The sequence below is a fragment of the Palaemon carinicauda genome, chromosome 1 (assembly GCF_036898095.1).
Source record: "Palaemon carinicauda isolate YSFRI2023 chromosome 1, ASM3689809v2, whole genome shotgun sequence".
Taxonomy (NCBI): Eukaryota; Metazoa; Arthropoda; class Malacostraca; order Decapoda; family Palaemonidae; genus Palaemon; species Palaemon carinicauda.
The window spans coordinates 288,734,749-288,752,209 of NC_090725.1; the positions used below are offsets into that span (position 1 = coordinate 288,734,749).

Sequence of the window (17,461 nt, forward strand, 5' to 3'; positions counted from 1 at the left end):
AACAAATACAGTGCAGTAGTTAACCCCTTGAGCGAAGAAGAATTGTTTAGTAACCTCAGTGTTGTCAGGTGTGTGAGGACAGAGGAGAATCTGTTAAGAATAGGCCAGACTATTCGGCGTATGTGAAGGCAAAGAGAAAGAACCGTAACCAAAGAGAAGGATCCAACGTAGTACTGTCTGGCCAGTCAAAGGACCCCATAACTCTCTGGCGGTAGTATTTCAACGGGCGGCTGGTGCCTTGGCCAACCTACTACCTCATACATATACAGATGACTTAAGTTGAGACTTTCAGACACATATTAGAAGAGTCAGAGGGACCTCAGGTATTAGCTAACACAGATGCTCTGGAAATTGAGTCATTAAATGAATTTGTTTCTGGCAGACATTATACCAGATGCAAAATCTACACTTACTTTTGGCAACAGCTTTCAGCACACTGCACCTTCGCTGTTATTTAGTAAAATGTTAAGACATTTTAACAAACGCTACTGAAATATTTGACAAATCTTAAGGCTCAGCCTTCTTCATAGGCTTTTTTTTAATATATTCAGAATTCACCTGACTTCATTAGCTATGAAAGAATTACAGACGAGACAGTTCATGGCTTATCTAGATCATTTGTTCTAGTAGGTCATAAATATTTTCGTTATATTATTATTATTATTATTATTATTATTATTATTATTATTATTATTATTATTATTGTTGTTGTTGTTGTTGTTGTTGTTATACTGCAAAGTTCTGGAGGGCATGGGTTGATTTGGTTGGAATTTTCTCTTGTTCAACAGAGACTGTAATATCAGTGACCTTGATTTATACCAGTGTTTACATATATATATATATATATATATATATATATATATATATATATATATATATATATATACATACTGTATTTATATATCACCAACTGTTATTACTGAACAAAGGCCCAAGACATGTCTTTCCACTCACGTCCGTTTATGGTCTTTCTATTCCAGCAATTTTTCTTAGTTCGTCAATCCATCGTCTTCTCTTCCTCCCTCTGCGTCTTTCATAAACTGTTGGGACCCATTCTGTTATTGTTAATGCCCATCTATTATCTGTCATTCTCATTATATGTCCTGTCCATTTATTTTTCTTGCGTGTTGTTAGAGTATCCTCTACTCTAGTTTACTGTCATACCCATGTTGCTCTTTTTATTTCTCTTAGTGTTAATCCTACCATTATTCTTTACATAGTTCTTTGAGTTGTGACTAGATTATGTTCTAAAGCTTTAGTAAGGTTTCAATTTCTGATGCAGAATTTAATACTTGTAGGACCAACTGATTAAATACTTTTCTTTATAAAGAAAGTGACATTTTACATTTCATAATCTCATATTCATTTTCAATCCTACATTTCTGCTTTTCATATTAAAATCTATCATCTTTTGCAATTTCTCCCATGATTCACTAAATAGAACTATGCTATATGCAAATCTTAAGTTGTTAAGGTATCCCCCATTGAATTTGATTCCTACATTTTCTCAATCTAAGTTCTTAAAAAATTCTAGTAATGCTGTGAATAATTTAGAACAGGTGGGGTGTCCCTATCTAGCTCATTTCTCAATCAGAATTTTTTCTCTATTTTTATGTAGTTCTAGGATTGCTGTTATTCCCATATAGATATTTTAAATTTTTCTATCGTAAGAGTTCTCTATTTCTTGTCACTGAAGGGCTTTCAATTTTGCTAAAGCTCTGACGGAATCAAAAGCTTTCTCAAAGACTATAAATGCCATACTTAATGGTTTGACATACTATGTTCGATTTTCCATTAGCTGGTTTCAACTTCCCAATTTCCTTTAAAAAAAAAAAAAGACAATAAGACCTAATTCTTACAGAATAGCTATACTTTTCCCTGTTTTGAAACCAGAAAATTCATATTCAAGTTTCTAAAACTTACTTGTGTTCCTCCTTACTCTATAAACCCTTCATCTCTATATATTGTTATTATTATTATTATTATTATTATTATTATTATTATTATTATTATTATTATTATTATTAAATGCTAAGCTACAACCCTAGTTGGAAAAGCAGGATGCTATAAGCCCAGGGGCCCCAACAGGGAAAATAGCCCAGTGAGGAAAGGAAATAAAGAAAAATAAAATATTTTAAGTATAGCAACATTAAAATAAATATTTTTTATAAAAACTATAAAAACTTTAACAAAACAAGAGGAAGAGAAGCGAGATAGAATTGTGCCCGAGTGTACCCTAAAGCAAGAGAACTCTAACCCAAGATAGTGGAAGACCGTGGTACAGAGGTTATGGCACTACTCAAGACTAGAGAACAATGGTTTGATTTTGGAGTGTCCTTCTCCTAGAAAAGCTGCTTACCATAGCTTTAAAGTCTCTTCTACCCTTACCAAGAGGAAAGTAGCCACTGAACTATTACAATGTAGTAGTTAACCACTTGGGTGAAGAAGAATTGTTTGGTAATCTCAGTGTTGTCATGTGTATGAGGACAGAGGAGAATCTGTAAAGAATAGGCCAGACTATTCGGGGTCTGTGTAGGCAAAGGGAAAGAACCGTAACCAGAGAGAAGGGTCCTATGAAGTACTGTCTTGCCAGTCAAAGGACCCCATAACTCTCTAGCGGTAGTATATCAACGGGTGGTTGGTGCCCAGGCCAACCTACTACCTATATAAGGATATATCTAGCCACTACTGACCCCAACATAGGCCTAGTAACCCTAGTTCATCAGCAACTACTCAGCAGCCAGGTGATAAATAGCTGGATTCTTCCCTTGTCCATTCAACTTTAGTGTATAGGGTCAGTTGCTGAATACTTGCTTCTAAAGCTTGCCTGCTTTGTTTGTTGATTAAAGTCTAGCTGTTTTTCTATTCGACCTGATATTGTAAATATTTTATATATTACTGAAAGTAAACTTATTGGGCAGCAATTTTTAGGTCTTTTGTGTCTCCCTTTTTGTGAATTAGCACTGGTATATTGTTAAGGTTTTCCCAAGTTGTAGGTGTAGAGCAGTGGTTCCCAAACTGGGGGGTGCGCCCCACTAGGGGGGCGTGAGGACAATACAAGGGCGTTAAGTCTTCTGCTTGAAATTACTTGTTTAATAGAATAATAAAATCATTAAAAGAACAAATATCTGTCATTACATACATGCATCCATCTCACTAAATTTGACCAGAAATTGTGCCTTAGTCTCATAGGTATTTTGCCATGTTTTCAAATTATCTATTCTTAAAATTGCAACTCAATTTTGTCCATTTGCTAATGTTCAAACTTTTTTTCACTCACATTGAACCAAATGTTTTGTTTTTAGTTAATGGAATGTAGTATTATTTGTTTGAGTGGCTTTCATTATTAAAATGTAATAAAAACAGAAATCTGTTTTCCTGTACAATGCTAAAAAATAAATGCAAGAATCATTTCATATAAAAAAAAGAGAGGTGTGGGGGCGTACGGGTCTACTGGAAGGGAAAAGGGGGCGTCAGGTAAGATAGTTTGGGAACCACTGGTGTAGAGCATTCTTGCAGACAATTTGTGTAAAGTTCATCAAGTTTTACTACCAGGAAATATCCTCCATCTATTATTGTTAGGTCATCTTCTGCTACTTTGACTCTTTTCATGCCTTTTAATGCTTTTATCTTTTTTTTTTAATTCCCCTACTAATAAATTTGGTACCGGCTCAGGTGTTTCATTATTTGTATTGGCAAAGTTATTTCTTATATCACTATAATATAGCATTATATAGAAATTTTTATCACTCCATCTTTATATTCGATAATATTTTCATTTCCATCCTTATTGCAAACATCTGTTGGCGCCCTGTTCCAAGTCTTCTTTTCAATCAATTTGATGTTTCTTACATTCTTTAGTAATACCTCAATTTTGGTCTGACTGTGTTTACGTATATCTTGGGTTTTTAGTTTGCTTATTGTTTTGGATAGTTCTTATAATTACATATACAGTCTATATATGTATGTATATATATATATATATATATATATATATATATATATATATACTAGTGTTAAAACCCTTTCGGTTCCTTCCTACAATGCCATATATTCAGCTTAAACTTTGTTAGTTTTTGTAGGCTCTTATTTCGAGCCTCAATGGTCCATCTACTGACCCCGATGTATTTTTCAATTACAGTTCATGCCCTATCTAGATCATTTGTTCTTTTAGGTCATAAATATTTTCGATATATTATTATTATTATTATTATTATTATTGTTATTGTTATTATTATTATTATTATTATTATTATTGATATATATTATTATTATTATTATTATTATTATTATTATTATTATTATCTAAGCTACAACCCTAGTTGGAAAAGCAGGATGCTAATAAGCCCAGGGGCTCCAGCAGGAAAAATAGCCTTGTGAGGAAGGGAAACAAGGAAAATTGAAATATTTTAAGAACAGCAACAACACCAAAATAAACATTTCCTATATAAACTATAAAAACTTAACAAAAACAAGAGGAAGAGAAAAAAGATAGAATAGTGTTCCCCATTGTACCCTCAAGCAAGAGAACTCTTAACCCAAGACAGTGGAAGACCTTTTTATCCTCTTGGGGTTACTGATGTGAGTGTCATGTATCAAAAGTGCCTTCGTCGACATTTAAAATGCTGCATATTGACTCCAATATTCTATATACTCCCACGCAAATTTATAATGCCTACTGAATATTTCAATTGAAGGTGTTTTACATATCTAGGATGTTCATGTTAGATTGGATTTTTGATTAGTTAAGTACCTAATGAAATTGAATAAGGTGGACGCATGAACTTCATCATTATTGTTTTGGCGGTGTTGTGACTTCTTAAACATGGAATTGACAGACTATTTTAGATTGTTAGAGTTAGGTCTTATTATTCAGTTGTGTGGAAACATTTCTATCGTATCCACATTGAAGCATTTCTTTTTGAATACTTTATTTCGTAGAAAATATTATCCTAATTTGACATCATTTAGTACTTGATTCTTCATTAATTTCTCATCAGTTAGTTGTTTTTCATTTAAGGGATTTAAAAACGCTCGTATGCTTGCAATATTATTTATTTTTCCTTCATGTAAATAAAATGTTGTTCTTTTTATGTGCATATATAGTCAGGTTTTGCATGCATTATTTCTTGGTATTTTTTACTGTTTGATATATATATATATATATATATATATATATATATATATATATATATATATATATATATACATATACATATGCATATACATATATTTATGTGTATACATGTTTCTTCAGAAAGGCCCATAAAAGAAACAAAGGAAAAATAAATAAATGACTATATTTCGACCAATATAAATTGGCCCTCTTCAAAGTGTACTGTAAAAATGAGAACAGGAGTGTACAGTAACAGTTTATATAAGAAAGCAAAAGGGTGTCTCTAATTGTTGTAAGAAACTTGTATGAAGTGCGTGTAAGGATTAGCCTAATTTAATCCCATCCTGGTGCGTCTTCATATTTTTGAGCCGGTCGATCGGAAGATATCTTGACCTCTGATGTATATCTGGTGGTCGGTCTTGGTGGATTATCTTTTTTATAATGGGGTTGAGAGGCGTGTTGTCCACTATGTCATCTTTCCATTGCCCGTCGGATAAGTTCATTATGTTTGTTTGCTTTATGAGGGCTGATTCTAGAATCTTCCTTCTGTAAGGACAGGTACTCTTCAAAAACTAAGATGAAAAACACCAGTTAATATGATACCCTAAATCTCTAAGATGAACGAAAATCCCCAAGTTTTCAAAGCCATACGCGACAGATCTTTTATGTTTGGATAATCTTTGAGATATAGAACAGCGCGTTTTTCCTACGTAGACTTTTTCACGGTCTTCACATGGTACTTTATAAACTCCGGATTCTATATATGTTTTATTTTGATAAACATTAATAAGGGCTCTTCCTATGGTCTTGGGATATGAAAAAAACAAAAGGGTTCTCATCTTTAATATTATTTGTTATATTTTTGATACCTTCTATATATGGGAGTTTTATCATATTTTTAAAATCTCTTTGGTTGGTAACATCGTGATCTTTATGATATATTGTGTTGGCTTTGTTGATGGCCTTTTTTCTGTGATATACGTCGGCATTTTCATTCTTTGCTCTCCTTATTTCATCGCTAGGGCCTAAGCCAGTGTGCATTAATAATCTGGGAGTGCTTTACTTTAAATAACAGTCATTCTTCTTTTCCTCTGTTTGTAAGACGCCTTGATGACGTCGGTAGATTCATATATACCAGATTCACAGTTGTTTATTTATCTGACATTTTTGTTCTTTTGGAAGGTAATTGTTGAACCCCATATTTTTTATTTGCTTTTTATATCTAATAAAATGAAGTTTACTGGGTATAATTCTATTTATTTTTCATCTATCTTTTGTACAACTTTGCCTCATTCCCAAGTATTTTTTCATGAAGCCAGTAATATAAGCACATTAGAAACAATTTTTGTTTTCATCATTGGAAATTTTTATTGATCCCTAGAACTTACCTTTTCCGGTGAACATCTTCAGCATTTCTACATTGACTCTTTGTTGATTCTTTCATAAAGTTTTTCTAGATCCCTTTACAGCTGTTTTACTTAGCTCAAATTTTCACCAAATATTTTCATAAATATTTGATTCATATACAAAACTTCTATGTTTGCTCGTGTCATATCAATCTTCCTTAGCATATGCTATACCATTATCTTGGATTCAACACGATAAAATTAGGTATACTCATTTAAAGATATTTTATCTTTAGAATGTTTTCTATCTGTAAAAGTTCAATGTGATGGAAAATTATCTAAGAAACTTTTCAACTTATCTCTTTGAAAGAAGCGTTGGTAGTCCATGACCTTTCGAGTTTCTTTACCATCGTTGTGAATAAATAAGTTTCACAAGTATATATATTTTGTTGAAAAGAACCAAAATTTGACATCAACATTTAACAATGCAGATAACAGGAGTCATGTTCATCTGTTTTTTTTTTGTTTTTGTTTTTTTGTCATCACCACTTACCTTTCTGCAAGCATTTATAACCTGGCAGTTTTGTAGGCGTATATACTTGTTTGCTGATGCAAGGATACGGGCCTGTGCAGTGGTTTGCTACGCGACATAATTTAGCAACACCCTTTCTATGTGAAGTCGTTCTTACTCAATTTAACTTTCAAATGTTAATTTTGCAATTTTATTTTCATCAATGGAAAAAGGCAAGTCCCTTATGTTATATATATATATATATATATATATATATATATATATATATATATATATACAGTATATATATATATATATATATATATATATACCAAGGGTTGTGGTGGCCTATTTGATAGCATCCTTGACTGGTGAGCGCCAGACTGGGGTATGAGTCCTGCTCAAACTCGTTTGTTCCTTTAGTGGCTGCAACCTCACCATCCTTGTAAGCTAATGTTGGGTGTTATGGGGGGAGCCTATAGATCTACCAGAATTGCCTGGCCATCCTTGGTCCTAGCTTGGGCGGAGAAGGGGCTTGGGTGTTGATCATATGTATATATGGTCAGTCTCTAGGACATTGTCTCGCTTGATAAGGCAATTTCACTGTCCCTTGCCTCTGCCATTCATGAGCGCCATTTAAACCTTTAAACCTGACTTTCTGAAAAAGCTTACTCAGCAAATTATTGTATTTTTACTTATTCTATGCCAACATATGCACTTGATGAACAATCATATTGTCGAAATCCATTCAGTAAGGACACAAAAGAGTACACAAACTTCACTTATGAAATTTATTTTTCCTTTAATCTTGAAATGAATTTTCCTTAGTTGGAGGATAAAAAATAGACTGCTGTTATAGATAGAATAGTTTATTTTTTTGGAGATTATGTAACAAAATTATCAATGTACATTGTACATTATATATACAGTTCCAAAGGGTGGTGGTATCAAGAGAAGGTGAACAATATGTTTCTGAGAATAAAATCAAGTAAAAGGAAAGTAAAAACATTATATATATTCATGTATAACCTTGAGAAATAGAATCAGATTTTGAAAGTTCTCTCTCTCTCTCTCTCTCTCTCTCTCTCTCTCTCTCTCTCTCGCTTACACAATATTAAATTGCCAATTAATATACAGATAATTAAGTTCATAAAAATCTATAACATTATGATATGCAACGAAGGTAGCGCTGTCATTTTAACCTGACACATTTCATTATTTACCTTTTCCACTCCATTGGCACCGTTGAATAGCCATCCCGGCCCCTGTGCTGGGAAATATGACCAAAATCTATGGCTGAATTATTTAGCTCACCATTAAAATACATTATTTTCATGTGCTATGAGAAATAGAAGGAGTAAATTCAATTCTGTTTGATTGATAATGCTGCGGATTTTACAGAGGAACGGTATTCCAAGGACACTGTTTATTCGGAGTAAAGGCTGCAGTGATCTGGGCGATCGCTTTGGCGTGGACTGGGTGTCCTTGCGTCCTTCTATGGCTTTGGGCTTGGCGTAGTTCTTGCACCTTTGGCCTTTATGAATTTTGTATAGAACACAGGGATAGTTACAAGGATTTTCGATGTCTCAAAGACTTTTTAGTCCATCCTTGGAGACTATTTGCTCTTGGGTAGAGCGATTTAGAGAGAACGAGAGAGGACGAATTATAGGAGAGAGAGAGAGAGAGAGAGAGAGAGAGAGAGAGAGAGAGAGAGAGAGAGAGAGAGAGAGAGAGAGAGAGAGAGAGAGATTGATTGATTTAAAGTTTTCAGGCATTAAAACCAATCAATCTCTCTCTCTCTAGAGAGAGAGAGAGAGAGAGAGAGAGAGAGAGAGAGAGAGAGAGAGAGAGAGAGAGAGAGAGAGAGATTCAGTTCACAAAAAGGAGAGACAAAAGATAGTGTGACTCGATAAAAGCGAAATTGAGAAATATAATCTGAACTTTGTTATAGACATTTAAGGACTTTCATAGGTCTCTTCTTTTCCCTTCTCTGGAATCCCGCCGGATATGGTTTGCAACAGGAGTAAATTTAAAAATATAAAAATAGAAATGAAAGATAGAAAAGGAGAAGCTTTGTATTTACAGCTATTGAATTGTACGGTACAGAGAGAATAAATAAGGTGAAAAAGGCCAACTACTTTAAGAATACGTCAGTGTCAGGTTTCTTAAGGGAAATTATGTATATATATATATATATATATATATATATATATATATATATATATATATATATATTATATATATATATATATATATATATATATATATATTTATATATATGTATATATATAAGTATATATATTATATATATTTATATATATAATATATATATATAATATATATATATGTATATATATATATACATATATATATACATATATATATATATGTATATATATATATATATATACACACATATATATATATATATATATATATATATATATATATATATATATATATATATATACTATGGCAAATCAGATAATCAAGGAAGAGTTAATGAAGCATGTCTTTTTTTTGTCTAGAATTTAGATTTTTTCTTTTATATATAGATATATATATATATATATATATATATATATATATATATATATATATATATATAATTATAACAGGACGAGTGACCTATGATATGTAGGGTGCAATGGATACCCTTGTGATGATTATAGGCCCAAAATAGAGAAAGAAGGGCACAATTTGTCACTGCCATGCTTCATTAACCAAAATATACACGAGAGGGAAGATCAACATTGTCGTCTTCGTTCGTACAAAGTTTTTTTTTTCGTAAACTAATAGATACTTCGACTGTGACAATACAATTATTTTCACTGAATGAATCTAACTAAAATTCTGAAATGTCGCAGAGGAAAACGAAATCGTATCTTTGAGAATAACAACTGATTTCTTTCTTCATTTCAAATCTCAAGCGAGGAAGCTTATCCCCACAATTATTCTCAAAGTAAGAAAGGCTATTTGGAATTGCCTTAGGCCTGTCTCGTATGATAATATTTTCAATATCTTTAATATCTTGAAGGTAATACCTAGTCCTGTAAAGGGTTTGGGAAATCAAGGCGCTATGCACGTGTGTACAATCTTTAACCGCCTAGTAGCAAATGAAAGTGATTTCCTTTTTTCATAGAAGAATTAGGGCAAATTATTTATGAATTCATAACAGAGCCTCTAAATAAATGTATCGAGTTCCCTGAATCAGAAGATGGTGTCTACCGAGTTACTGACGTTGCACTTCTTTCAGAAAAGGCTTTAGATAAGCAGAGTCTGAAAAAATCTGTTACAAGAGAAGTTGGCAAGAAAGTCAAAGACACAAAAGAATTGAGCATTGTACAAAATAATATTAAACTAAAAAATTTTTATAGCATTTGCATTATTCGTTGGGAATGCTTTACTAGCTCTCCCCTTTCATGTGTAAGATTAAGTAACATTAAAATTTCAGGTTGAACTGAGAGAAGAACTTGTCAAACTCGGCAGCTGCCGGTGATCGACCGTTTTGGTTGATGACAAAATGACTAGCAGGGTTGAAATTAGGGAGTGGAAGTGGACGTCCAACTGTAGATGCACTTGGAGTGGGTGGTGGTGGTGGTCTAGTAGCGGCTGTGAAGGTCGCTGGAGGTGGAGGAGGAGGCCTGGAAGCTAAGGTTGGGGTTGCTGCAAATGTCTGAGGAGCAAATGGATTAGGAGCTGGTCTGGGCAGGAAACTGCTGCTAGACCCAGTCTTTACTTTAACATTTGTGAAAGTTCCACTGGCAGCATCAAATACCAGTTGGTTTGCAACATCGCTTCCTCCAGTCAAAGTTTGAGACCCATCATCAAGTGAGAAATGACTAACTGGTGAGGTTGTAGGAGGTGGTGGTGGAGGTGGTGGTCTGGTGGTTGGAGGAGGGGGAGGAGGTCTGGTAGTAGGTGGTGGTGGTGGGCGAGTGATAGGTCTAGGTGTTGTGAATACGGGGCGACGAGTTGTTGGTCGTGGGGCTGCAAAGTTATTAAAAAGCTGGTTAAATTCTCTGTCAAAATCAAAGGCAATAGGTTTTGGAGTTGGCCTGAAAGAAGGGCCCTCTGGAGGTCTGAAAGCTTGATGAGTGGTTGGCTGGAAGCTAGGTTCTTGCACTGGGGCTCTTGTTGGTTGAGAGACATGTACCTCTTCCTCTTCAGGAATTGAAATGGGTTGAGGGCGTCTCACTTGTTGCTGTGTTGCAGGTCTAAGTGATGGTGGAGTTGTAAATCTATTGAAAGAAGGAGGGGTCGTGAAGACAGGAGCAGGAGCTGGTGTAACATTAATTGGTTCTTCAAATGCTTCAGGGAATGCTGGTTCACGAACTTGCTGTTGCTGTTGAACTCGTTGAACTTGCTGTTGAACTGGGACAGGACGGAAAGTCTGTTGGGATGTAGTACGTGGGGATGGACGTTGACGACGATTTGCTCTAACTGGTGTTTGTACTTCTGGCTGAGTATTTTGTACTGGTTTGCGACGGCGATTGAACTGTAGCTGTTCCAGTTGATCTTGAGAAAGTGGCTGTTCCTTTGTTTGTTGAAGAAATTGGTCATTAAGTGGTAATGTAGGGAATTCTTGAGTTTCTGGATCAGCAACAGCATTGGGATCACATTTGTTACCTGATGTGTATGTAAATTCACGACGAATGCCTTCTGGATCAACATATCCATACTTGCCGTCTACTACACAGTCCAGTCTTCGAACTTCTTCCTTGAAAGAACCATCTGCAGCTTCATAACCAAAGACATAGCTTCCTTCCTCATCAAAGTATGAGTAACGACGGATGGTTTCTACTGGTGGCTCTGTAGTACGGTCATTGCCAAATCGTGGAATAATATGCTCAGAACGAGAATCAATTTCAAGGCCTGAATTCAAAGCTTTGTGAGGTTCATGGTCAAAGTTTACATTAAAGTCATCTGAAGGTCTGGATTGCACAACACGACGGGATTGAGGTCTGGTAGGACGTCTTGATATGATTTCATTATGAATCACTGGAGCTTCAGTTACAGGGTCTGTAACAATGTGTTCAAAGAAAGGAGCTTCAGTAAAGGGATCTGTTGAAAAAACGCTTTCTTCAGTATCAGGGAATACTGGCTCAGGAGCTTGTGTTGTAATTGTAAAAACTTGTGTAGGTGGATGGAAAGTTGTGGCTTCTGGCTGTGCCACTCGGACTCTATTTCCGCGAACTGGGATCCTGACACGGACGGGTTTGTTTTCTACAGGGGTTTCGGCTGCATTTTGAAAAACTGGTCTTCTAGGTACTGGTGTTGATTGAACAGTGTTTTCGACAGTACGGGCACGTTGCCTTCTGCGGGACTGTAAGATACTTTGTGCTTCTGTATCCCCACTACGTGCAGCCTCTTGCAAAGCTCGGAATCTTTGCCGAGCTAGTCGTCTCTGTTCCCCTCGCTGGCCTGAAACTAGCACAGCTGCAGTTCCAGCCAGTAAGAATATCTGAAATGTTGGAATGAAATTTATTAATTAGGGAAAATTTATATTACAAATTTAAAAGCTGACATTATGATCTCATAAAAAAAAGGATGACAAAAAGAAATCGAGAGATTTGAGGTTTTCTGGAATTTTATATTGTTAGTGATGTCACGGTATAAGTATTTGATAGTTTAAGCTATGTCTTTAACCAAATCAATTCTTCAAATTTTCCTCTCATTAATTTTGATTTTTTTCCTTTTGTAACAATCTTTAATAAGTTCAAGTAAAAAAACAAAACAAGAAAACAGAGACAACCATACAGTTGATTGAATGAGAGGATATACGTAAAGACTAGAGAGGGAGAAAAGGAAAGAACGGGTTGTAGGCAAGTAGAAGAAAGAGTGAGGTGGATTTATTTACTATCATTATCACTAGCGATTGCATGCATAGGCTATTTCTATTCAATTATAATGATAAACAGCTAAGTAATGTTTGTTTACATCTAATCATTGCTATTTTTTTCGGTTTCGGGAAATACTAGATCCTGGACTTCATGAGAATCTTCAGTGCCTATTGTGCAATCCTTTACTGTCATAAAACTTCTGCTTTAGTGTTTTTTTTTTTTTTTTTTTTTTTTTTTTTTTTTTTTTTTTTTTTTTTTTTTTTTTTTAGAACCTCATTTAAAGTCAAGGCTATCCATTTCGACCCTGATTCCCATAAGTGCACAGCCTCTACAACGGTTCCAGAAGGCTAAAATTACTGCCAGATCTTTGCTCAGACAGCTTGTACGACATTTACAACGCTTCCAGAAGGCTCACATCACTGACAAATTATTTTAATAATAATAATAATAATAATAATAGATTAATACATTTATGACCTTTCGTTTGGCAATAGTTTTTCCCTTATTTATGTATCAAATCATTTCTTCACTACTCTCAGTCAAATATGATATCCATATTGAAGCATTTCGCATACGGTGTACATTTTCTTCTATTTGAAGAAGTTTTAGTTTATTAAAGCATTTTATACTAAGTCTAATTATAGTGTTTTGTTATTCCTAAAACACTCATGTACATTTAAGTATTGGAAATATCAATTTTGATAACCAGAATATTTAAAGTCTTGAGATTAAGTATACCTAACCTCAGCGCTATTAAATGATTTTTATTGTTCACTTAGGTGTATATTTATTGACATGATTATTTGATTTTTGTCCTTATGTGTTTCTAGATAAAAATTTTATTTTTCACTTATTCGTACATTAATGATGCATGCAGTGAATAATTTCAGCAATAATAAAATCTTAATAATTTTCATAATTATTATATCAATAATTGTGATAATAATAAATTTGATAATTTTTATAATGATTATAATTTTAATGATATTGATGGACGATCTAGGCACCGCCATTGACATGTGCTTTTTTTTTTTTTTTTTTTTTAAATCAAAGTAATTTTTTTGGTCATCTCCCTTTAAAAATTAGTTGTACCTGAAAAGTATATCTTCTCACTTTATTAAAGAACACGTTAACAAGAGGTCATATGGGTGGGTTATGAACGGTTCATAAAGTTAACATGGAGGATACCAAGACAGGAGGAAATTGGTATACTGAATAAGACGAAGGGTGATAAATGATTAGCTAAAGTCGAAGATACTTAAGAGATAGGAGTCGATGTTGAGTTTGAAATGTTCAAAGGATAGTAGAGAATTATTTGGGTATAGGCCCAGTAGGTGGAAACGTGAAAGTATGTGGTAGGATTGGGAAATGAGAGATTCGGTGAAGATGTAAAAGGGATCTGTTCTTTATGATAGAAGAATTATGTAGGCAGATGATTTCAGCTTTAAAAATGACACCATGAACTAGATGAAATATCAAACAGAAAACTATTTAAATTTCTAAAATGAACGTGAACGACTGCTTGTTTTATAAAACGTTTGAATAGTAAAAAGGTTCTAGAATGAAAGATGCAAATGAAAATATATTACCATTAGGGAATGTAGAAGCTGAGCCTTTTTTAGTTGAATACTTTAATGGGCTGTTTCATACAAATGAATAATACCAGGTAAAATTGACTGTTGCAAGAGCTTAAAGATAGTTGTGGAAGTGACTAATGCTTGCGTAAGAATGGAAAGGAATGGGAGTTGGTGAGATTACAAATGATACATTGCATTACGTTGGTTTGAGTGAGGTGATGGCTAGGCCATGTAGGGTATGATTATTGGAAAAAAGGAGAAGGCGCCTAAGGAAGGGGCGAGAAGCATTGCCTCTTATAAGGAAACAGTTAAAAAGGAGATTATAAGTGTTAATATGCTTGGAAAGGTGCTTAGCTTGCTTTTTACTAAGAAATTAATATAGATGACAAGAGAATTGAAAGAGAGACTGCACTGTGAATTTAGCTTGTATGTTTCTAGTATGTAATGTATAACAACTACTGTATGTTTAATGAGATGTAGAGGGACGAAAGTGTGATAGCCATACATGTGAACCTAAAGTAGGAGATATAAAGCGAAGGGGCCCGGAAATCTGTTGCATGAACGACAGATCATTTAGAATAAATAGTTTCTTTAAAGAAACTGAATATTGTGCAAGATTATACAGTATGGACGAAATGAAAGTGGTTTGCATAGCGTTGAGGTGCATGAAGCGAATTCTAACTAAATCCTTCTGGAGGAGATGGTGTGTGAGTGTTGAATGCATATGCAAGTACAGAATTGAAGAAATCCAAGTTGCATGTTTCGTATGTGTAAATTAAGGAGTCACAAAGGGGAAGAAATGTACGAATATGTAAAGGTTAGTTTAAGTAAACAGAATGAATGGCATACGTGACCCTTTCCCACGTGAAATAAATCTACAAATGGCACTTATTGTAACAGTGGCTGTTATTATTATTATTATTATTATTATTATTATTATTATTATTATTAGCCAAGCTACAACCCTAGTTGGAAAAGCAAGATGCTATAAGCCCAAGGGCTCCAACAGGGAAAAATAGCCCAGTGTGAAAAAGCAATAAGGAAATAAATAAGCGATGAGAAAAAAATTAACAATAAATTATTCTAATAACAGTATCATCAAAACAGATATGTTATATATAAACTAAAAAAAAAGACTTATGTCAGCCTGTTCAACATAAAAACATCTGCTGCAAGTTTGAACTTCTGAAGTTCTACTGATTCAACTACACGATTAGGAAGATCATTCCACAACTTGGTCACAGCTGGTATCGTAATTTTCTCTGAAGCCTCTGTTTTGGAGGAATAGATTTCTTTATTGATAAAAAAACATTACTTCTTATGTATATAGTGCTTATAAGAAGTGTCACTAAAGAGAATGGCTTGATAGCCTTCCACCAGTTCCCTTCATCGACGAAAGAACAAGGAAACCAAGGCAAAGACAAAGGGTTAATTTGCTTTCCAAATGAAATTCTTGGATTCCAAGTGATTGCTCGTTTTTTTATTCGTGGGCAGCGGAAGACATTTATCTTTTATCAAGGTTATTCGATGTTCCACGCATCTTTCCCAATATGTACATGCAAGAGAATCCACGCTTTTACTTGATGATGATGATGATGATTATTATTATTATTATTATTATTTTTACTATTATTATTTTTGTTATTATTATTATTATTATTATTATTATTAGTAGTAGTAGTAGTAGTAGTAATCTTATTATCATTGTTATTATTATTACTACCACTGCTGCCTAAGCTACAACCGTTGTTGAAAAGCAAACTGCTATAAGCCCAAAGGCTCCAACAGGGAAAAATAGCCAAGTGAAGAAAGGAAATAAGGAATTAAATAAACGATATGAGGAATAATGAACAATTAAAATAGAATATTAAAAAAACAGTAACAACATCAAAACATATATTTTACATATAAACTATAAAAAGACTTATGTCACTCTGTTTAACGTAAAAACATATTCATAAACTAACTAAAAGACATATCAGTGGGCTTTGTCACATAAATGGAATGGCAGTTAATGTCGTGGTGTTTTTAAATGCTGTGTATAAAGATATGCTTTGGGCTATTTCTGATACTTTATAGATCGCTCTCGTAGGCGTAATCATCTCCATGTAGGGAAGATCTGCCCGGGAACCCAACTTGGTTACGCCTTCCAGGTCCTGGAGCGTGTGCTGTCAGATGATGGAACGTGTAATCATATAGCCTACACTTGTACAAAGAGAGAGAGAGAGAGAGAGAGAGAGAGAGAGAGAGAGAGAGAGAGAGAGAATCGTGATGTTGATTATTTCCGGATTGGTAAAGAGGAAGGTCATGATCTTTATTGCTATCTGAAAAATGTTGATAACTTGTCGGAAAATAAATGCTAGCAATTTTGCGTAATCAAAACGGGATTTTTTTCTGCCTCTTAATATTTTTTTTTTTTTTTTTTTTTTTTTGACGGGTGAAATAACGTTTTATTTTTAAGTTGATGGATTATATCCATGATATATCTCTCATATTCTTATATCGTGTACTTTGGAGATGTTCACCTTGATATTTCACTTTCATTTTGTATTTGAGTTATTTAGATTAGGCTGCAATTACAAAAAAAAAGGATGTATCTATAATTGATATCCTTCCAAATGATCATTTCATAGGTTATTTTTCATTTGCTTACTTGTCAATGCCCAACCAATGAACAATTGAAAAATATCCTATCTAATAGATATAGATAAAAAAGCTAGTTTAAGGTAGTGCCATAGCTTCTGTACCATGGTCTTCCACTGTCTTTTGTTAGAGTTCTCTGGCTTGAGGGTACACTAGGGAACGCTCTTTCTATCTTGTTTCTCTTCTTGTTTTTATGAAGTTATATTTTATAAAAGATAGATCTAATTTAATGTAGTTAATTATCTTAAAAAAAATATTTTTATTGTTATTACGTCTCTTGCAGTTTATTTCTTTCTTTGTTTCCTTTTCTCACTGAGCTATTTTCCCTGTTGGAGCCCTCGGGATAATAGTATCAAGTTTTTCCTACTAGGGTTGTAGCTTTGCTAGTAATAATAATAATAATAATAATAATAATAATAATAATA

The 17,461-nt window shown here is 33.8% G+C and overlaps 1 protein-coding gene across 1 annotated transcript in view; it reads right to left on the reverse strand.

The window, feature by feature from the left end:
* Nucleotides 1–9,560: 9,560 nt before the first annotated feature.
* LOC137657624 (protein enabled homolog) overlaps nt 9,561–17,461 on the reverse strand; it is a 21,996-nt gene continuing 14,095 nt past the window's right edge. The window contains exon 2 of the mRNA XM_068392002.1: nt 9,561–12,437. Coding sequence (XP_068248103.1) covers nt 10,416–12,437 — 2,022 coding nt within the window. The 3' untranslated portion in view covers nt 9,561–10,415. The remainder of the gene's footprint in view (nt 12,438–17,461) is intronic.